Source organism: Pithys albifrons, chromosome 7 (genome assembly GCF_047495875.1).
Source record: "Pithys albifrons albifrons isolate INPA30051 chromosome 7, PitAlb_v1, whole genome shotgun sequence".
In the NCBI taxonomy this organism is placed as follows: domain Eukaryota; kingdom Metazoa; phylum Chordata; class Aves; order Passeriformes; family Thamnophilidae; genus Pithys; species Pithys albifrons.
Genome location: NC_092464.1, coordinates 57,581,776 through 57,604,503, shown reverse-complemented (window position 1 = coordinate 57,604,503; position 22,728 = coordinate 57,581,776). Strand labels below are relative to the sequence as shown.

At 51.2% G+C, this 22,728-nt stretch overlaps 4 protein-coding genes across 4 annotated transcripts in view; 2 read left to right on the top strand and 2 right to left on the bottom strand.

The window, feature by feature from the left end:
- LOC139673818 (zinc finger protein 850-like) overlaps positions 1 to 22,728 on the top strand; it is a 190,382-nt gene that overhangs the window by 81,644 nt on the left and 86,010 nt on the right. The gene's annotated exons all lie outside the window — the stretch shown is intronic.
- Positions 1 to 22,728, bottom strand: part of LOC139673814 (zinc finger protein 850-like) — a 701,437-nt gene that overhangs the window by 625,361 nt on the left and 53,348 nt on the right. The window lies entirely within an intron of this gene.
- On the top strand, positions 4,572 to 6,547 carry LOC139673889 (olfactory receptor 14J1-like). The gene is made up of 2 exons (XM_071559823.1): positions 4,572 to 4,657; positions 5,610 to 6,547. Exon 2 carries the CDS (start codon positions 5,633 to 5,635, stop codon positions 6,545 to 6,547), a length of 915 nt encoding a protein of 304 aa, XP_071415924.1. The 5' UTR covers positions 4,572 to 4,657; positions 5,610 to 5,632.
- LOC139674161 (olfactory receptor 14A16-like) lies at positions 20,796 to 21,773 on the bottom strand. Its single transcript, XM_071560309.1, has one exon. The coding sequence runs from the start codon at positions 21,771 to 21,773 to the stop codon at positions 20,796 to 20,798; it is 978 nt and encodes a 325-aa protein (XP_071416410.1).

Below are 22,728 nucleotides of genomic sequence, written 5' to 3'. Positions count from 1 at the left end.
AAAGGGCTAAGGCCTGACCAACAGGCCCTGGAAAGGGTGATCTTGGCCCTCCCTCATTCCTCCAGGCCCTTCCTGGGGCACTTGGAATGTGGGAATGTGCAATGCCAAGGTCAGGACAATGGGGTGGCACCTTCCAGGCTGCTGAGCAGGGACAAGGAGGCAATGAGGCCCCAGGACTGCAAGGCTCACTTGTCTCCTCATGCCATCAGGGGCACACACAGCAGCCATGGCCAAAGGCCTGCACAAGTTGGCTCTCTTGGGGCCTTTCAGCTTCTGCACATCCCTGTCTCCTCTCCAGCCCAGGCTGTCCTACAGTGTCCATGCCCTGCCCCTTTCCCTGCAGGCTGTCGGCATCCCCCGGCTGCCCCACCTCGCTGGCCCCTTCCTGCACTGACATCTCTCCCTCCTCCCTGGCTCTGCCTCCCCAGCTGCCCTTGGTGACATTATTTCTTTCTCACTCTATTTCTGACCACAAAAGTAAAAGCTCCACCATCTCTGAAACCACCACTGTGACACTGCAGGACTAGGGGGTTTAACTCAGTGTGTCTGTGGACCCCTGAATGTCTGAGGTAATTGATTAAGAGATTGATATGTAAGAGTTCAGAGTGTATTCTTGAATGAAAGAAGTTTGCAGGGCACCCTGAAGGTGGAAGAAGCCACCTACAGAATGCAGGAGAGCTTTTGGCCAGTAGAAGGTTTCCATGTATGCTTAACTGAGCTGACTGACCAGTTCTGAGATGACTTGCTGTGGAAGAAAGTAGATGAAAGTAAAGCTGTAACTAAAAATAAAGTCCTTTGTCTTCAGTGTAAGCCTTCTGATTTAACTGCTGCCTGAGTTTGTCTCTGCCTCCTCTGACCGCCGTAAATCAACCTTACCCCGACACAGGACCTTATGGAATCACGAGGTCACTGTGGAATCTCATGGATTTAAGGGACCTTTGTCACAGTGCAGGGCCTCGTGGAGCACAAGAGACCAGTGTGACAGTGTGGAACGTCATGGAATGAATGGCCCTGTGTGACACTGAAGAGTCTTACTGATCCAAAGGGATCATTGTTTGTCTGCAGAACCTCATGGAATCAAAGGGTCATCTTGACCCTGCAGGGACTCAGAGAACCAAAAGGATCTTGGGGCTCTGTGGAACCTCATGGGGTGATGGTGGAAATAGAATTCTCAGACAATGTTTATTAGAGAAGCTGCCTCATTGAGCTGTGAGGGGCAGAAAGGACCCCTTGGTTTCTAAACTCCTTCTCAGAGTTGAGCCTGGTGTGACTGGATCCAATCTTAGCCTCAGAGTTACACTGCAGTGTAAATTATAGAGGTGTGATTGAATCACTTTTTCCCACAGGTTTTAACAATGACAAATCAGATACACTTATGTAAAATGAATTACTTATTATGACAAATGAGCAGACAAAAGAACAGAGAAGTGAACAGATAAAAGATCTTAATCCTTTACTTAAATATTTACTCTCCTGTGGAAAAGCTAAAAACCTCCTAGTAGAGTATCTTATAGCATAAAATAGTGCAGTGCACTGTGTCAAAGCATTTATTTTAAAACAGGGCAGGAAGGCTCTGCAGAGGGATCTGGACAAGCTGGATCAATAAGGCCAAGTGTCAGGTCCTGCCCTTGGGTCCCAACAAACCGCATGAAATGCTCCAGGCTGTGGGCAGAGTGTCCTGAGAGCTGCTCAACCAGAAGGGACTTGGGATGTCTGTTTGAGAGCAGCTGAATATGAGCCAGAGAGTGCCCATGTGGGCAAGAAGCCCAATGGCATCCTGGCCTGTATGAAAATTAGTGGGGCCAGCAGGACCAGGACAGAGATTGTCCATCTGTACTGGACACTGGTGAGGCCCCACCTCAAGTCCTGTGTCCAGTTCTGGGCCCTTCACTGCAAAAAGGACATTGAGGGCCTGGAGTGTGTCCAGTGAAGGGAATGGAGCTTGGGAAGAGACTGGAAATAATGTGTCATGAGGAATGCCTAAAAAACTGGTGTTCTGGAGTCTGGAGGAGAAGAGGCTCAGAGAGGACCTCATTGCTCTCTGCAAAGACTGAAAATGAGGTTTTAGTGGGGTGGGATTTGTTCTGTTCTATCAAGGCTGTAGTGACCAGATGAGAGAAAATGACCCTTAATTGTGTCAGTTGAGGTTCAGATTAGATATTAATTGTTTTTTTCACTGAGTGTATAGGCTTGAATAAGTAACTCAGTGAAGTGGTGTTGTCTCTGGAAGTGTTCACATGGCACCTGGGTGTTGATGCCATGAGTGCCCCCCCATAGCAGGACTCTAAGCCACGTTAGTGTAGGGTAAGATAAAATGTAAAGGTCCTTTAATATCACAGGCCTACGGCCCACAGGAATACATGACATGCACGTGCCCTCCAGTTCTAGTTTCCATGGCTTTTATAGTAAGATCTCTCCAATCATTGCTTTACATATTTCTCAGTCCAGCCCTGGTTCCACCCCTGTTCCACCCCTTGGAACTGGGTCTGGGATGGTCAAGACCCTCTGTCTTTATCCACCTCCTCTTCTTCGGGCACACAAAGGTCTTTTGAAGTTCTTCCAGTCCTGACCTCTGGGTCACTCTGACATGTGTTTATGTTTCATTCCGTAGGCTTTCTGATATCCTTCAGCTCTTTACCATGGAAAAGAGACTAAACAGCTAGAGAATCTTGCTACCTGTTCTGGGGCAGGGGTAGAGATAGAAAGACATTAAACTTAAGCTAGAAATATTAACCTACAAAAAATCTATAGCTACTGTGTTCCTAAATCTACAAAATGTGAAAAATCAGAAACCAAAAACCACTTTGGCATCAATGTAACACTCTGGGAAGTGGTTTAGGGGTGATTATGGTGGTTTTCACTCAGAGTTGGACCAGAGGATCTTGAAGGTCTATTCCAACCGTGATGATTCTGTGATTCTGTGACCTGTCATTACTCTTTCCAGCTTTGTGATTTTACAAGATGCTGGAAATGTTTTCTGAGTTTGATTCCTCAGTGGGACCCATTAGCATTACAAGAAAGTTTACAGTTTGAATGTGACTTGGGTTTCTCAAGAGGTTTCTGCAACTTTCCTCAGGGTCTGATGTTCAGGGACTCAGCACCAAACCCCCCAGAGGGCCATTAAATGCCCTGGGCTGTTGCTGTGCTGCTGAGCTGGGCCGGGCTCCTGGCACACAGGGAGCTCCTGGCAAGCGGGCAGCGCTGCAGAGAGACAGCTCTGCCCAGGAGCAGCTCCTGTGCACAGCCCAGCAGGGCTCAGGGCACTGCCTGCACACACCGAGGGCACAGCAGGGAAGGGACAGAGGTGAGAGGCAGCCTGGGCTGGGAGGGGACTGAGCTCTCACTACAAGAGAAACCTCCACAGTATTTGAATGAAGAATTCTCTGGCTGCAGGAAAGTTAATCTTTCCTTCCTGCAGGGATCTCCTAAAGGTGGCACATCCCACAGCATCCAGGATCTTTCAGAAGGACTCCCACAGTTCTTCAGTGGAGAGGAGGTGGCCATATGGCAGAGCAGGGCAGGACCTGCAGGCACCAAGGGCAGACAAGAGAAGTGAGAAAGAGGTTTACATCTCCTGGGGTGGGAGAACAGGTGAGAGCTCATCAGGAGAGGAATCTTCACAGCACTTTGCCAGGGTAAGTCTCTGGCTGCAGAGCAGTGCAGGTGAGTTCCTAGAAGTGTCTCTAAATCCTGCCAAGTGCCAACACTAAGACCTGCCAGGATGGCTCTCCTGGATTTCCTGGTGTGGAGCATCGGAGGCACAGGGCAAGAAGGTTCCCTTCTCCCAGGGATGGCAGTGGGGTGTGAGGGTCGGGTTGCAGCCAGGGGTGCCCAGGGCTGTCCTGCAGAGCAGGGTCCTGCAGCCCAGGGCTCTGCATGCTGGGACAGGGCTTCTGCTGCCTGCCAGGGACAGCTCAGCACGGCCAAGGAGCTGCCCCATGGCCCTGCAGGGAGAAGGTGTGGGTGGAAGGAGTGACAGGGAGGTGGCTGCTGGCAGGAACAGCTCCTCACAGCACAGACAGGCAGGGAGGGAGAGGGAGCTGCTGCCACAAATGCTGGGGAGGGGCATGTGGGCACCTCCCTGCTGGCCCTGTGGCACAGACACCTTTCCCTGACCAACTCCTCCCTGGGCTCCTTTCCCAGCCTAAGCAGAGCCTCTGCCCTCAGGCCCGTGGGGGCTCAGGTGTGCATTGCCCTGCAGCAGCCACAGCCCAGGGAAGGATAAACCTCTGATTTCCATCTATCTCTGTGTGTCACTCCTCCCTTGGCAGGAGCATTGTGGCATTTCACTGCCATCCCCTGTTGCCTGTGCTGTCCTTGTTCTCACCACTGGCTCTTCTGAGCCAATGAGGGGGATTCAGGGTTGCAGTTTCAGCTTCTGTCCGGGCACAAACCCTTTGGGTCCTGCTGTAGTGATGTTTCTGTGGGAGCAAAGTGCCCAGGACCTTTCCAGGCAACTTCAGGAAATCCATCTCTTTCCTGGGGTCTTCTGCAGGGTTGCAGGATGCCCTCCAAAGGGGCACAGCTCTCCCACAGTATCTCTGTACTGTCTAGGAACTCCATGGAGAAATCACCTCAGTGCTAAATCCATGGAAATGCTCTGGGCATCTGCAATGATTTCTCTGTGTCTCTGTCTGGGAGGAGAGAGATGAAAAAGGTGAGGAGTTTGTCTTTCTGCTCTTTGGACCCAGATTTCTGGGTTCCTCTGCTCTCAGCCGTGTGCAGTTTTGTTCTGGGGGAACAGTTGTGTGTGATGCTCATCCAGCTCCAAGCTGCCAGCACAGGGCAGGTGAGAACAGCACTGATGGACAGAACAGCTCTTCTGTCTCCACTAAGGGACTGTCCCTTTGCCTCTCAGGATGCACAAGACTTGACCTACAGAGCAAATAGATTGTCAGTGATTTCAAGCATCCACAACCATTACTAACTATGGCAGGTGCAACTGGGTGAACAAATAGAAGTAATTCCCTCAGCTCAGTTCTTCAGCTGGCAAAGTGCAAACAGCCATGCTGAGAAGCTCTTTGAAGTATCACCAGTGAGGAGAAGAAGGAAGGAGAGATACTGATCTCTTCTCTGTCACTGGCCAGTGACAAAACCCGAGGGAATGACCGAACATTCCAAGGGAAGTTAAGATTGGATATTAGAAAAAGGTTCTTCTCCCAGAAACTGATTGGGCACTTGAAGAGGCTGCCCAGGGCAGTGGTCACAGCACCAAGGCTGACAGAGCTCAGGATGCACTTGTAGAAAGCTCTCAGGGACATGGTGTAATTCTTGGGAATGATTCTCTGCAGGGCTAAGGGTTGGACTCCATGATCCTTGAGGGTCCTTTCCAGGTCAGAATATTCTGTGATTCTGTGAGTACATTTAGAGGTCACCCTGTGTTTCGAGTTCCCTCTCACTGATAAACAAGAAGGACTCCTCAGGAGCCCATCACAGAGTTACTGGTTCCAGTGGGCCCCTTATGCAGCAAACCCCAGAGCTCAGGGGAAGGAGCTGCAGGGAAGTCTGACTGTGGGGAGAGAGCCTGAGAGTGGAGTGGCTGTGACATGTGCAGTGTTTTCCTTGTAGAAATCTGGCCTAAATAATTCCTGTCTTTTCCTCCTCAACAGACCAAAATATTCTGAGGAACAAAATGTCCAACAGCAGCTCCATCAGCCACTTCCTCCTCCTGCCATTGGCAGACACGCGGCAGCTGCAGCTCCTGCACTTGTGGCTCTTCCTGGGCATCTCCCTGGCTGCCCTCCTGGGCAACGGCCTCATCATCAGCGCCGTAGCCTGCGACCACCACCTGCACACCCCCATGCACTTCTTCCTGCTCAACCTGTCCCTCACAGACCTGGGCTGGATCTACACCACTGTCCCCAAAGCCATGCACAACTCCCTCTGGGACACCACAACCATCTCCTACATGGGATGTGCTGCACAGGTCTTTTTCTTTGTCTTCTTCATCTCAACAGAGTTTTCCCTCCTCACCATCATGTGCTACGACCGCTACGTTGCCATCTGCAAACCCCTGCACTACGGGACCCTCCTGGGCAGCAGAGCTTGTGCCCACATGGCAGCAGCTGCCTGGGCCAGTGGCTTTCTCAATGCTCTGCTGCACACAGCCAATACATTTTCCCTGCCCCTGTGCCAGGGCAATGCTCTAGGCCAGTTCTTCTGTGAAATCCCTCAGATCCTCAAGCTCTCCTGCTCACACTCCTACTTCAGGGAAGTTGGGCTCATTTTGGTTAGTGTCTGTTTACTGTTTGGCTGTTTCATTTTCATAGTTTTCTCCTATGTGCAGATCTTCAGGGCTGTGCTGAGGATCCCCCCTGAGCAGGGACGGCACAAAGCCTTTTCCACGTGCCTCCCTCACCTGGCCGTGGTCTCCCTCTTTATCAGCACATCATTTTTTGCCTACCTTAAGCCTCCCACGATCTCCTCCCCATCTCTGGACCTGGCATTCTCAGTTCTGTACTCAGTGGTTCCTCCAGCACTGAACCCCTTCATCTACAGCCTGAGAAATAAGGAACTCAAGGATGCTGTGAGGAAAATAATGAATTGATGCATTTTTAAAGTAAATACCTGCCTGTTTTCATGTGCAAATCACTCATAAAGAAACTCATTACCTGTCCAAACATCTGTCTCAGGTTTTGGGTGATGATTATGGTGCTTATTTTTTCTTTTTTCTTCTTAATTTGTGTGCAACTAAACTTTATTTTTGATCCTCAGTTTTTCTTTAATCCTTAATCTTTTGTGTTTTATTTGGAATTGGTGTAAATGAGAGAATGATCATTTTAATATTTAAAGCAAATAAAAGATATTGGTGCAGTTTGTTTGTTCAAGTTCCTTCTTTTGTGGCCACAGGAAGGCCAGTGGCAGTGCCTGTGTGCAGAGGGAGAGAGTAAGACTATCACAGCGCAGCAGCATTGCCAGGGAGCAGCAGCACTTTGTCTTTTTATATCTGCTCCTTTTCCACTTCCACACTCTTCTTCCAACCCTACTGTTGCTATAAGGCCTTAGTGCTCTTGCAACTTGGTCACATCCTGCTGCATGTCCGTCCTGGGCTCACAGGCAGGGACAGGCCATGGGCACTGCTGGGACACAGCTGGGCTGCACAACAGCAGCTCCATCAGGGAAGGGCATCTCCTGAGGGCAGGGCAGGAAGGCTTTCAGCTTTCTCCAAAGTTGCCAATAGGAATGTGCTCAAGGAAGTGTCCTGGTAACATAAATCCCAGTGCCCAGTTGCAGAATGTGAGTGTGCAGGGTGGGGGCACAAAGCAGTTTCCTTGCACAGCCAGATTTCCTGGGATGGGTCTGAAGCACCAGCAGAGCAGGGTCTGGGCTGTGTCTTTGTTCCATGGACAGCCTGGGAAGGTGACCCAGAGCAATTCTCACAGACCAGCCCCTGAGAACACAATTCCTGGCACTGCCCTCTCACCCCACCTGCAACAGGACATTTATCTCTCTACAGAGAGGCATCAAGGGATCAGGTCAGAAGTTCATTTTGCTCCATACAGAGGGGACTTCAGCAGGTATATCATGTCTGTGTGGGAACATGAACTTGAGTGAGCACAAACACCATCAGCTGTTCCTGGGGTGCCATAAATCTAATGGGACAGGCAGTGTCCTGATGTCACTTCCATTTTAGACTCATGTGCCCTGGGAAACCCCCTGGATGCAGCCCTGGGATGTGCTTCTGAGCACAGAGTTCCCCGTGTCATTCCCTTGGGCCATGAGGCATCTCAGAGAGGGGCAGAGCAGGTGACACCCCACAGGGCTGAGGTGCCTCCAGCCCCTGGCAGTGGCTGCAGGAGCCCAGGGAGACACTGCACCTGCTGCCAGGAACTGTCTGTGTGTGTGCAAGAGAAGGACTCATGTCTCTGAACAGCCCTGGGAGTGTGAGCAGGTCATGAGCCCAGCTCAGGTGTGGACACCTGCCAGAGCCCTGACGTTCCTGGGTGTGGCTTCAAGAATAACCCACTCTATCCCAATAAGATTTCTCCCACTTGCCTCCTCAAATACACTGGACATGTCCCTGTCTGTTCTGTCTCCCTGCCCTCCCTTCTGGCCTGTCCCTTTCCCTGCACAGCAGCAAAGCAGCCTGGCTGGGCAGCATTTCCCCTGTGCAGGCAGAAAGGGCTCTGCAGGCAGGAGCAGCTTTGCCCTCCAGCAGGCAGCATTCCTGCCCTTTCCCAGGGCACAGAGCACAGCTGGGCAGTGGGATGCAGCCAGAGGCACACACACCTCCATGGGTCACCCCTCTGAGCTGCCTGCACAGCTTCAGTGAGCACCCAACAGAGAAACAAATGCTCTCAGTCACAGGTGTCCAAGCAGGGCAGAGGGGACATGAAGATTAAAGGAGATAAAGAAGGTAAAGGGAAGAATAAATATTTTCATTGATAAAATGGACTAGGAAATTCAGACATCATCCATGGAGTTTTTACTCTTTGAAATGAGGACTCTCCACAACCTTCAGAAAATCTTGTTGTCTCCCTCATGACCTGCCCCATGACTCTGTTGGGAACAGCCTCATCATGAGGCTGCAAGAGGAAAACTTTCAAACCTGTCACAGTTCCACTACTCTGAGTGTCCCCTGGCTGGGGACAGCACAGTCTCTTCTCCCAGCACTGTCCCTGCCATTTCCTGTACCTTTGGCACGTACAGAGTGTTTCCAGCTGGTGGCCACATCCCATGACCAGCACTGGGCTGTTTGCCAGCCCTGCTGTCTGCAAGACTCATGGACTGGAAGGGTTGTCTCCAGCAGAGTTGCACCCTGGCTCGAGGGAGTTCTGTCATCTACAGTCATGGTATCCTTTTTGTCCCACACACTGTTTGTGGCCCTGACTTTCTGCATCACGTCTTCTGTGGCCTGGTCGAGGTGCTGGAACTCTCCTGCAGTGACACCATGACACTCTTGCTCTGCTTTCCCAGCCTGATTTTTAGCTCCAGTCTTCCTTTTCCATTTACAGGAGCATCCTGTGTGTGCTTCAGAGCTGCCATCCTGGGGCAGCTCCTGCCCAGCACAGGCAGCCACAAGGTCTCTCCACCTGCCCCTCTCACCTCACCAGGGCCACTGTTTTCTGCAGCATCCCCATCCTTGCCCAGCACAGCCCTCCTGGGATAGTTTCACACAGCCCTTGCTCTACATCATCCTCATGCACCTGCTCACCCCCCTCACCTACAACCTGGTGGCCAGAAACATTCAGGGCAGGGAGGCACCAGGGAAAATGCTCAGGACAGCCATGGAGTGCACAGAGAGACCATTGGAGTGGTGGGTCTGTAGGAAGAAATCCCTCCTGCCTCGCTTCTGAATGACCCCAGGGAGCTGGACAGGCCTGTGTTGTGTTGTGGGCACTAAACTGGAACTGTGGGATATGGAAAAGGCCTTTGGAGCCAGGGATATTGAGCAGGCTGGGCAGGGTCATTGTGAGACCTCTCTCAACCCCTTGGGAAAGGCCAGAGCCATCCCAGAGATTCTCAGGGACTTGGGAAAGGCAGACATGACAGCAGTTTGCAAACGGGGCAGGAGGGAGGATTGGGAGAGTTCCAGACTGGTCAGACTCAGCACTGAAGGGAACATGACAAGTTCTCCTGTAGCCATCTTCAGGCATGGGAAGGACAAGGGAAGGATTGCAGAACCCATGTGGAATGGAAAAGAAGGGGATGTTGTGTGCCCAGACTTTAGGAAGGCCTTAGACATGGTCTCCTGTGGTCTCCTTATGTCCAGATTGGTGACAGCTGGTCTGAAGAAATGGAACATGTGGTGGGTGGGAATTTGACTGTACGAAGGGTGTCAAGTCAAATCCATGGTACAAAGTCTTCTTGGGAGCAACTTCCTGGTGAGACCCATCAGTGATCAGCCCTTGACCAGCAATACAGAACATTTTTATTACCTCTCTGTCCAATGGGACAAACTGCATTTTCAAATCCTTAGTGTATGATACCAATTTCAGGGAGCCCTTGAGCAACCTGTCTTGGCTTAAAGACCAATATTGGAATGGGAACTCCAATAAAATGAACTCACTCCCCTTTTACTCACCATCAATACAAGAAGACAAAACACAAGGACATGTAAGTGAAAAAATCATTTTACTGGCAAGAAATACTAGAAGCAAAAACAACACTATCAAGAGTGCAAATCGACAACACAGAGAGAAATCACTTTGTCTCTCCTCCCCCAACTCCCATTTGTGTACAAATAGAGCAGGGATCAACATGTGCTTCCAATCCCCCTTTTCCCCCCTTTTATGGGTTTGGCCAGATGGGCCTAAATTTAGGTGTTAAAGATCAGCTAGGCCTGGGATTGTCAGCTGATTTGAGCTGGGCTGAGCTAGCTAACAGCTGACTTCTTCTAGCCAATGATATTGTATTCCATACCATACTACATCATCTCAAAGGGTGTAAAACCCAGTGTGTGGGAGTGGCTTGGTTAGTTCCATCATGGCTGCACTAAGAGGAGGATGTCTGGCAGCTCCTCTACTATGCTGGGCCCTGCTCCTGTTTCCTCTGCTTGCATTTTGTTTGAGATCAGGGAAGTTGAAATATTTTGTTGTTATTCTTTCTCTTTCTTGCAGGGTGTCTTTTAGAGTGCTTATAGATTTAGAGTAATACACTTTGTATTACTGGGGAGTGGGAAGTTATGTCTTGTTATACCACACATAACTTGTGTAAGTGTGTGTTATATTGTAGTTTTCTCCTAACTTTCTCTTTTCTGTACAAATACATGTAGTTAGTTTTAGCATAAACCTGGTTTTGAGGGTTTTTTTTCCTCTCCCTCTTCTTTTTCCCTTGGCTGGTTGGGGGGAGGAGGAACCCTCTTCACTCTGTCCTGGACAGGTGGCGTTTTGCCAGCTGAAACGAAGACACTGTGGAAGGATCTGCCATATGGAAGTTGGACTGAGCTTTTATAGTTACACTGTCAGGGATTGGTAGTCACATGTTTCCAGGCCAGTGAGCAGCTTCTCTGTCCAATGGTGCTTCAAAAAGCAGGATGGGCATTTGCAGTTTGGTGAACCAGGCTGGTTTTAGCAGAATTCAACACCCAAACAGCCCCTTGGTGGCAGCAGTAACTCAGCACAGAGAGCCTGCATTGTTTGCATTCTCTGAGCCGTGGTCTCCCTGTTTATCAGCACTGATGCGTTTGCCCACCTGAAGTCTCCCTCCATGTCCTCTCCATCTCTGGATGTGGTGTCAGTTCTGTACTTGGTGGTGCCTCCAACACTGAACCCCCTCATCTACAGCCTGAGGAACCAGGAGCTCAAGGATGCTGTGAGGAAAATTATGACTTGATACTCTCCAGAAACATAAAACTGTTGTTTCTGTTGCTGTCTGCATAGCATTCGGACTGGAACTCATTACATCCCCATTCTGGTTTCTCAGTATTTTGGTGGCGGTCATGTGATAAGTATGTGCAAAATTAAATTTTTAATTAACCTCCATTATAATCTAGTATGTTTCTTTGGAGTTTGACCCAGAGATTGTCTAAGTGAGGATTTGTTCCACTTGAGCAGTTACACAAAATAAAGGACAGTGCAGTGACTTGTTTGATCCTTCTTCTTAGGCATTCAGAAAGGACAGCTTACTGCAGGAAAGTGCATGTTTACAGAGAGGAGGGGACTGTTCAGAGCTGCCCTTTCTGCTTCCACACTCTCCTAAGGCCTTGTGTTGGTCCAAGTCCTTGGTCCTCTGCCAGCTTGGTCACATCCTGCTGTATGTCCATCCTGGGCTCACAGCCAGGGACAGGCCATGGGCACTGCTGGGACACAGCTGGGCTGCACAACAGCAGCTCCATCAGGAAAGGGCATCTCCTGAGGGCAGGACAGGAAGGCTTTGGGCTTCCTCCGAAGTTGCTCTTAAGAACATGCCTAAGGAAGAGACATTCAAGAGGTTCCTTGTGCTGCTTTGTCTGCCCATGGCTCAATGTGATGAGATCAGGTTCCCAGTGTGACTTTCAAAGGACTTAGTTCTGGTTCAGGTTTTACTTGTTGGTGGCCAGAGACCATGCAGATGAGATTAACCTTCCTGGGGCTCAACAGATTGTGACAGGGCTGATGGCAGGAAAGTGATTTGCTTAAGACACTTTGGAGCTGCCAGGAGAACACAAGACCTGCAGCAACAGTGTGAGCAGGAGCTGACAGTGAATAGAGACCAAGGAGAACAGGCCTGTCCAGCTCGGAGTCACCCAGAGATAATATTCTACATCTGAGTGTGAATTGAAAAAAAAGAGCCCTGCAACCCCAGGGAATACAGCAGGTTGAGGGAAAGGAGTCTTGGGATTCATTTTACTTTCCATAAGCATTCATGGTCTGGATCCAGCGCAGCCCCCAGACCCATCTCCCTACATTGGAACAAGGCAGGGCCCCTCTGAGCACCCTCCATGGCCACACAAGAGCTTGTGTGGCAGGGGGTCAGTGGCAGGGACCACCATCAGCTGGCTCTGCCTCCCAGCCTGACCAGCACAGCCCAGCAGAGTCCCCACATGGCCCCAGGCACCACAGCCCCCATGCCCTGCAGAGCAGCATCCCCAGCTCGGGGGCTGTGGGGAGAACGGGGAGGGGCTGCAGGAATGGCTGGTCAGGCCAGCACAGACGTGTTTCCCTGGGGAAAGGCTCCGTGGGGAGATGGGATGTGCCAGGAGAAGAGCAGGACAGGCTGTGTGTGCAGAGGAGCCATGGAAAGAGTCTGCCCTGTCCCTGTGGCTGTAGGAGATGCCCGACCTGAAGATCTCCTGAGCATTCCACAGACAAGGTCACTGTTCCTGACCTCCATTTCCTCCATTTCTTGCTGCAGGGCCAGACATGACTGTGCTGCTCTCTGGGGCTGGGGCTGGGGCATGTGGATTGGTGGGACCAGGGAGGGGCTGGACTGGGCCATGCCAGGGAGAGGGAAACTCCAGTGCTGAGCTGAAGTGTGTGAGTGTGCAGGGTGGGGGCTCTGCAGGGCTGAGGTGCCTCCAGCCCCGGGCAGTGGCAGCAGGAGCCCAGGGAGACACTGCACCTGCTGCCAGAAACTGTCTGTGTGTGTGCAAGGGAAGGACTCGTGTCTCTGAACAGCCCTGGGGGTGTGAGCAGGGCATAAGCCCAGCTCAGGTGTGGGCACCTGTCAGAGCCCTGACATTTCTGGGTGTGACTGCAGGAACAACCTCCCTGTCCCAGGGACATTTATCTCACCATCCTTGAGCATGCCCATTGCAAATGTCCATGACTCCTCCATCCCTCTCCACTGCCTTTATGTCCCTTTCTTCCCACACCAGGAAACAGCCTGGGGGAATCTCCCCTGTGCAGTCAGAGAGGCTCTGTGAGCAGGAGTGACAGTGTTCTCCAGAAGGTGCATTTGTCCCCTTGGACATGGCCCAGAGCTCAGGACTGTGAAAACATTCCCAAGCACACACAGCTTGGAGAGATCATGGAAGGCAAATTGGGAGAGGAAGAAGAGAAGAGGCAAAATTAGGGATATGAAACCATCCCAAAGAAGTTCAGTAGCTCCTCTGAGGAATGTTTCTGCATTCAAAACACTGGTAGGAAATGTACTCTGATAAATAGCTGCACAAATATTTTCACATAAACAGTGAGTGAATCAGATTAATAGAACAAGTGTGTGGTGTTGTCAGTAAAAAGAAAATTATGAAAAAGATTCATGAAATTAAAAATAAATAAACAACACATCGTAAGATAGGCCATGAAGTCTTCAACAATTACCAGGATTTCTTGTCTGCAGAGGTTTCAACTACCTCCTAAAACCCACACTCCTGGCTTCAGGCCATGACTTCCCAGAGCAGTTACAGAGTTGGCCACTGCCCCAGAGATGCCCCAGGGCAGCTCAAGGACCCAAGTGTGAAATGTCCCCCAGAGTGTCTGTGAGCCCTTCTGGAACAGGAGCTGCTGGGCAGGAAGGACCAGCTGGGGAGGGGCAGGGAATCCCCCCCTGCAGCACTGCTGGCCAGGCTGAGGAGGGTCCTCTCCAGCACAGCAGAACATCCTGTGCCCTTGGGGGCTGGGCTGTCAGGTGTGTTCCCAGAACTGACTGGCCAAGCTGGGCAGGCAGATGCTCAGGGGTCGTGAAGGGTGTCACAAAGCTGAGCCCATCCAGCTGAAGGATTTGGGAAGGTCAGGAGGAACTGGGACAAAAGGGATGGGATATTTGGGGGAGGGAAGGGGGGCTTGGCCAACAGAGAGGAAAGATTTTGGTGAGATAAAACCAAGTTCAGGTAATGCTGAGGGTGTTGAAACACTGACTGTGCAAACACTCCTGATGGACCTTTACCTATAATTTGTGTACCATTGCAACTTCTGTGAGGATAACTTGATACTCCTCATTTCACCCCCAGCAATCTTCTCTCAGGAACCAAAGGGACCCTGGGACACTGTGGAAAGCCTTGGAACCAAGGGGCCATTCTGACACTTGGGAACCTCATGGAATCATAGTTCCATTGTGACCCTGCAGGACCTCAAGGAAACAGAAGCCCATTGTGGAGCCTCATGGAATCCAGGGATCATTGTGACACTCCAGGGCCTCATGGACTCCAATGAACCCTGGGACACTGCAGAAATTCATGGAATCAAGGGGCCATGATGACTCCGCAGGGTCTCATGGATTCAATGGAATCCTGGAATATTTTGGAATCTGATGGAATCATCGTGCAATTGTAACACTACAGAAACTTATGGAACCAAGAGGCAATTTTGACATTTCAGGGCCCCATGGAACAAAAGGGACCCTGGGACACTGTGGAAACTCATGGAAACAAGGGGCCCTCGGGACACTGCAGGGCCAGAAGGAACCAAAGGTATCCTGGGACACTGCAGAGCTCACGGAACCAAAGGGTTCATTGTGACTTGTAGGGCCTCATGGAACAAAAGGGGTCTTGAGACAGTTTTTAACTTAATAGAATCAAGGGGTCATTATCACACTGTGGAACCTCAGGGAACCAGGATGCCACCTGGACACTGCAGGGCCTCACAGAACTAAAGGAATTCTGGAACACTATGGAACATTATGGAAATATTTTTGGTCTGGCTGAGCTGGAGCTCATTTCCCCACAGCAGCCCTCCCAGTGCTGGGCTTTGTGTTGGGAGCTGGAAAGGTGCTGAGAACACACCAATATTTTGGCTACTGCTGAGCAGGGCTGGCACAACCCCAGCACTGCAACGTTCCTTCCCCAACTGAGGGCAAGGTCCTGGGAAGGGACACTGCCAGGCCAGCTGAGCCAGAGTGACCAGAGGGATATTCCAGACCATGGGATATCAGCTCAGATATAAAAGCTGAGGAAAGGAGAAGGAAGGGGGACATTCACTGTTTCCAATGTTTGCCTGCTGAGCAGCTGCTCCGTGTGCTGAAGCCTGGCTTGCTGGGACATGGCCAGACATCACTGATGATGGGAAGTAGAGAATAAATCTTGTCATTTTCCTCCTTGTTTGTGTGCAAACTTTGACTTTTGATTTAGTAAAGTGCCTTATCCCAACCCACCAGTCATTTTCCAACTTATTCTCTCTCCCCAGTCCATCTGGGAAGGGCAGTGATAGAGCACCTTGATGGGCAGCCTGTAATTCTCCCCATTCTCACTTTGCTCTTCTTAAAGATGGGCTTGGCATCTGCCTTTTCCAAGGACCCCAGAACCTCTCAGATTGCTCTGGCCCTTTTGAGAGCGCAGCCCAGAATCCCAGGCAAGGGTGATGCAGCAGTTCAGGAGCACTTGCAATGAACTGTCCAAGACCACTGAGATGGATCTCACTGGGCCAGTGGAGTTTGCTCCTGGAGTCACTCCCAGAAATGTCAAGGTCCAGCAAGGCATCCACCTCTGAACTGGGATTGTGGGATTCTCATGCACCCAGGGGTGATCAGAGAGTCTTTCCCTTTTACACCCATGGGGAGATCATTGCAGGAGTCACAGTCTCTCCCTGGGCTCTCACTGCCACTGCTGGGGGCTGAAGGCACCTCAGCCCTGTGGGGTGTCACCTGCTCTGCCCCTCTCTGAGATGCCCCACGGCCTGAGGGATGGGCACAGGGGGAGCCCTGTGCTCAGAAGCACATCCCAGTGCTGCATCCTGGGGGTTTTCCAGGGGATGTGGGGCCCAGAGTGAAGTGACCTCGAGACACTGTGTGTCCCACAGCCCTTCCCAGCACCTCCAGGATTAGCTGATGGTCTTTGTGTTCTCTTGGGTTCATCTCCCCCACATACACACTGTGCATGCTGAAGTCTCCTCTGTACAATTGCAGCATGGCCTTGTGAGCTGCTCATTTGGTGTCCCCATGGAGGGACAAACAACCTGTCAGTGGTGGGTGAGAGGCCAGTGCTGGGAATGGTGTTTGCAGGGGGTGATCTGTGACAATTGCCCTGGGGCCCCTTGCCCAGGGTGTCCAGGAAACAAGGACAAAGCCCAGACCCTGCTCTGCTTCTCCTTCAGGTGTGTCCCTGGAGGCCTGGCTGTGGAAGGGACACTGCTGTGCCCTCTCCTGCTCTCACACACTTTGGCTCTTCACTGTGCTTTTCTGCAACAGGGCAGTTTCCTGGGGCTTGACAGCCTATGAGAAGACACCAGTTCCTTACAGCCCCAGGGCTTGTCACCTCCTCACCCACTCCATAGAGATGTGGAGGTGTCCTACTGCTCTCCTGCCCTCCCCATTCCACACCCCACATCACTCTGCTCCAGGAGCATCCTGTGAGGAACCAGAGATGGGTGGCAGGGCTTGGCTGCCCTGCTTGGCAAAGTCCATCAGGCACTTTCACAGCCACATTCCACAGTCCCTTTTCCACCTGTAACTTCTGACTCTGAGCTGCTGCTTCCCCAGCCCCAGGGAGGGTCTTCTTGTCTGCTCTTCCCCTCTGGGGTCTCTTTTCAGTCATGACCTCAGTGGGGCTTGCTGACACTCTCAGGACCTTGAAGGTTTGATGATGAATTTTGCTTTTCTAGAGGTTTTTTCAGTTTTCAAATCTTCAGTTCAGGAATTCAGTGCCAGAGTGCTCATTAACATTCAAAACATCGTAACAAGACAAGCCTTTGGGAATAATTTAATATTAAGGCTTCAATTCTTTTATGCTTCATTAGACAGATACCAGAAGTGTATTCAAAGTGAGTGCACTACAGTGACAAAAAAATGAAGAAATATAACTTTTTGTCCCATTTCCTTTTTCCTGTTTACACACTGAGAGCAGCAAACCCTAATTGATATTGTTCCCAAGCACCAGGGATGGTCTCCTTGTCTGCTCATTCCCTTCATGGTCTCTTTTCACTGATGGCATTTTAACAAAACCAACCCCTGGGAATAATTTACTTTTACATTTTCAAATCATCTGTGGTCAATTACAGAGATCTCAGAAATGCATTCAAAGTGATTATCTTATACTTAAAAACAAAAAAAAAACCAAAAATATGTCTTTTTTGTGGCCTGTTTATTTTTGCCTGTTTATACATTATTATCAGCAATTCCCTATTGATATTGACCCAGAGCATCTCCTAATTCAGTGTGAATAGATATGAAAATCAAGACCCTTTTTGTCTGACAATCCATCAGACTTTATCCCTAATCCCCACCCCACCATTTCCCTCATCACATCCCTGGCACTCAAAGCAGCCTTGTGCAATCTGAGCTTCCTCCACCAAAGGCTGGACCTGCAGGTTTCAGCTCCTTGGCACCAACTCCCACCTGCTGTACTTGGAGAAAGAGCTGCAGGAGACACACAGGGATGTTCATGTATTGTCAGCAAACAAAACCAAAGGAAGGCACAGCTCAAAAATAGAAGAAATTCCTCTGCTGTATTTTAAGTTCACATTACTGACGTCCACTTTCCACAGCAGGCAATTTTAGACCAATGGTAAACATGTTATGTGTCAGGCACAGATCTAAAGGTCCCTCCAAACCCTCCCTGCCCCAATTCTGTCCATTTTGCTCTTTGCACAAAGTGAGTCACACATTGAAGTCAGAAGTTCCCTTGATCCAGAGCGGGAGGAAAAGAGAAAGTGAATGAATTACTTTGTTGTGCAGAGCTAAATCTCCACTACTCCAAATATTTTGGGGTTACAGGAACTTTATTGGGCATGTTCTGCAGCATTTGTTCAGATGACAACAGGTTAGGTGGGATTGTTGATCTGCTGGAGGGCAGAAAGTCTCTGCAGAGGGGTCTGGACAGGCTGGATCGATGGGCCCAGGCCAACTGGATGAGGTTCAACAAGGCCAAATGCTGGGTCCTGTCCTGGGGTCACAACCACCCCAAATCCCTGGCCATGCCCTGCAACTAAACCCCACAGCCTGTCCTGTGTCCTTCATCCATCCTTTCCAAGAACTCTATGGGACAAGGGAGCTTCATACTCTGGGTATGGAGGGAGATCCAAGTGTGACTGGAGTAGAAGCACAACTCATCAGGTTTGTGCTCTTTAGGGAATCAGGAACTGATCACATTTAGAGGCACAGAATGTTTCCCTTCATTGCTCACAGTAAAAAATTAAACAGGATATAATTTAAAACCTCCACAGCTCTTTGTGCAGCTTTCCTCAACCACAGCAACCAGGATAAGCCACGTCCTTGCTGTGCTGGTCCCACAGCCCAGGGTGCTCCTGGCCTCCCTTGCTGCCAGGGCACACGGCTGCCTCCTGCCCAGCTCCTGCCCACCCACAGCTGCCTTACAGGGCTGCTCCCAGCCAGGCAGCTCCCAGCCTGTGCCATGGCCAGGGCAGTGCCCTGCAGGGGCACACACTGCCATGTGTCCCTCTGCCATTGCAGGAGGTTCCTGCCAAGATGGGCTCTCCTCCTCCCTGAAGCTTTCCCTGAGCACAGAGGCCTGAGAGACCTTTCCAGTAAAGACTCAGACAGAGAAGCCATGGAGTCCCTCAGCCCCTCAGCAGTGTCTGCTGGAATTAAATCCCCCTCCCCATCCCACAGCAGCCCTGCATTTCCCTCCTTCAGCCTTGGTCTCCAGCACAGCCACTGAGGCTCTTTTGGCTCTTGACTTTTCCTGCAGGCACCAAGTCCAGGGGAGCTTTGCCTTCCCCACAGTCCCACGTGCACAACACAGGCCATGCCCAGGAATTCCTTGTCTGTGCCTGGCCTTGCTGTCAACCCCTGGCAGAGATTCCATGGCCCCTTTGTGCCCCACTGCCCCACAGCTGGTCCCACAGGCCCCTGTGCAGCCCCAGTCCAGGGCAGGAGCATCCAGGGTGGGGAATGGCCCCTCTGATGGGATGCCCAGGGCAGTCTATGTGATTTGTCACCCCATGGCCATCTTGTTCCACACCTCTCCCAGTCCCTGGAGATGCTCTGTCACTTGTGGGGCTTCACAGACAGCCCTGCTCAGGCTCTGCCAGGCTCTGGGCCAGGAGAGGGGTTGGGCAGGGCTGGCCATTGCCCTGGGACAACCCCTGAGCCAGCAGGAGGGGGGAGGTGGGCACAGCAAAATCCACCCATAACCCTGGGCTGAGCAGCCAAGGTTGGAAATGACTGGAGAGAGAGGCTGGGGGTGACAAGTGTCCTGGGCCACCTTCCTGGTCTGTTCCTGCCACTTAGAGCACAGACCAGCCTCCTCTCTCTGGCACTTCATGTTTTCCATCCTTTCCACAGGTCCTGGCTCTGCACCACAAGCCCTGGGCTGAGTCCTGCACCTGCACAGTCACACTGTGAGAGATGCATGGATGGTTTTCTCTTCCAGGTCCTTTCCAGCCCAGCCCAGCTCCCTCCAAGCTCTCCCACCTGCCCTGGGCTCTCTCCAGTACCAAGGACCTCTCCCAGCACAGCCCAGCTGGGTCTGGCACCACAGCCCTGCTCAGGGCAGGGTGCTCTGGGCAGTGGCACCACAGCCCAGCCCCTGGGAAGGCACAGCAGCAGCTGGAGCTCAGAGAGGGAAGCCCCACCTGTGGTGAACATGATTGGCCAGAGGAACAGGAGGCACCTGTGTGCCCTGCTCTCCTCTGCAGGAGGTCCTGAGAGCTCTGTAGCCCCTCCCTGCCATCCCATCTCCCCAGGACAGAACAAAACCCCCAACCCTTGTGTCTCTCAAGTACTTTTCCTGCTCCAGGTACAGTGTCTGTCCCAAAGTTGGGGCAGCCAGAAAACTGTTGCCATTTTGTGTGTGTTCCTGCTCTGCTGAGGATAGCTCTAAGATAACAAGCTGCATTAGGTTCCTTTATTTCACTTAAATACAAAGTGAGACTCGTTGTTCACAGAAAGTCTGTGGGTCACGCAGCAGGGGGTATAATTAGTTGGAGGGGATGAAGCTTTTGCATAAAGGCAACAGCATCAGAAAGTGGGAAAAAAAAATAACAGCCCTGTGTTGACATGCATGGGGTGTTAATGATAGAAGAAAGCAGGCAGTCTGTGGGTACTTGCAGTGGGTTCACTTGGCTGGATGCCACGTGCCCACCAAACCACTCTAACAGTCTCCCTTCCCAGATGGACATGGGAGAAAAAATAATACAAAAAACAACTCATAGGTTGGGATAAGGTGGTTTACTGATGTAAAAGCAAAGTTTGTGTGCACAAGCAAAGAGAAAAATACAGTTTTATTCTCTGCTTCCCATCAGCAAGTGATGTCCAGCACTTCCTGGAAAGAAGGACTTCAGGAAATATAGCAGTTGGTCAGGAGGGCAAACACTGTAGATAATGAGTGTCCCTTATTCCCCCTCCTTTCCTCAGCTTTCATATCTCAAATGAAATCATATAGTCTGAAATAATCCCTGTGGCTAATTTGGGTGAGCTGGCCTAGATATGTTTCCCCAAGGATGTTGCCCACCCCCAGTCTATTGATGTTGGGGAGACAGGGCTGGTGCTGTGCAAGCTCTGCTCAGGAACAGACAAAACACTGGTGTGTTATAAACACCTTTCTAGCTCCTAAGGCAAAGCTCAGCACGGTGAGGTCTGCTGCAAAATAAAAACACTGAAATGCATCCAGCCATCAGTTCCCTGAGAGCTTCTTTGAGCTGCTGGTTCCGCAGGCTGTAGATAAGGGGGTTCAGTGATGGGGAAACAACTGAGTACAGAACTGACACCACAAGGTCCAGTGTTGGAGATGAGACAGAGAGTGGCTTCAAATAGGTAAACCAGCCAGTGGTGATAAACAGGGAGACCACAGCCAGGTGAGGGAGGCACGTGGAAAAGGCTTTGTGCCGTCCCTGCTCAGAGGGGATCCTCAGCACAGCCCTGAAGATCTGCACATAGGAGAAAACTATGTAAAAGAAACAACCAAATCCTAAACAGGCAGTAACCAGAAGGAGCCCAATTTCCCTGAGGTAGGAGTGTGAGCAGGAGAGTTTGAGGATCTGTGGGATTTCACAAAAGAACTGGCCCAGGGCATTGCCATGACACAGGGGCAGGGAAAATGTAGTGGCTGTGTGCAGCAGAGCAGTGAGAAACGCAGTGGCCCAGGCAGCTGCTGCCATGTGGGCACAAGCTCTGCTGCCCAGGAGGGTCCCGTAGTGCAGGGGTTTGCAGATGGCAACGTAGCGGTCGTAGCACATGATGGTGAGGAGGGAAAACTCTGTCACGATGAAGAACAAAAAGAAAAAGACCTGTGCAGCACATCCCATGAAGGAGATGGTTGTGGTGTCCCAGAGGGAGTTGTGAATGGCTTTGGGGACAGTGGTGCAGATGCAGCCCAGGTCTGTGAGGGACAGGTTGAGCAGGAAGAAGTGCATGGGGGTGTGCAGGTGGTGGTCGCAGGCTACGGCGCTGATGATGAGGCCGTTGCCCAGGAGGGCAGCCAGGGAGATGCCCAGGAAGAGCCACAAGTGCAGGAGCTGCAGCTGCTGCGTGTCTGACAATGGCAGGAGGAGGAACTGGCTGATGGAGCTGCTGTTGGACATTTGCTGTTTCTTAGAAGACGTTCTGTTCAGAAAAGGAAAACACAGGGATTAATTGAGGAGAGGTCTCTGAAATAAACAGTCTGTTTTTAACTAAAATCAATTTGTCAAATGTGCTGCCAAGGAGACAGTGCTCCTGTGCTGCAACAGGACATGAAATTTTTTTATTACAGCTCTGACATTCACGAGTGATATCTGATGGAACCCACCTTGAATGCAAAAGTTTCACCTCTGCACTCATGACTCAGAAGACACATCTGGTGAAGGTTCTGACCCACTGGAGAAATCCTCACTTTCATGGCCCAGCACACAGTGCCCAGCAGAGCTGCAGGGAAGGGCCCCCAGAGCTGCCTGAATGCCCCCTGTCCCAGGGATCCCTTAGTGGCACTTTCCCCCCACTCCCTGCACAGGGCTCTGCTGCCTGGAGCTGTCCCTGCCAGCAGCTGCTTCCCTGTGCCCAGGGCTGGGCCCTGGCAGTGCTCCCAGAGCCCATCCCAGTCCTGGGTGCTCAGCTCTGCCTTGCAGAGCCCTCCCAGCACAGGACACTGCCCAGGGGCAGCTCTGGCTGGGCAGGCTTTGATGCCAGTTTCAGAGCAACCCGGAGGAGGCTGGAAAAGCAACACTGATGCTGCCTGTGAGCCACTCTGTGGTGGTTTGTGATAGACCCTTGTTTCTTCACCTCTAAAAGCAACATCTTACAGGTTTCAGAGTATTCTGCTGGGCTCAGAGATGAATTCCTGTCTCAGTTCATACCTAGACAATCCAGAAGATGGTACTGAAAGAAAAGGAGGGTCCCCTATAAGGTATCCCCCCTCATGCTATATTTCCTGAAAATGTCCCTGGGAAATTTTCTGTATTGATCTGGAGCTGTAAGGAGCCCTTGCCCCTGCAGCTCACTTCTGACAGCAGAAGGATCTTCCTGTCCCTAACATAGTTTGCTGCTTCCCCACAGCCCTTC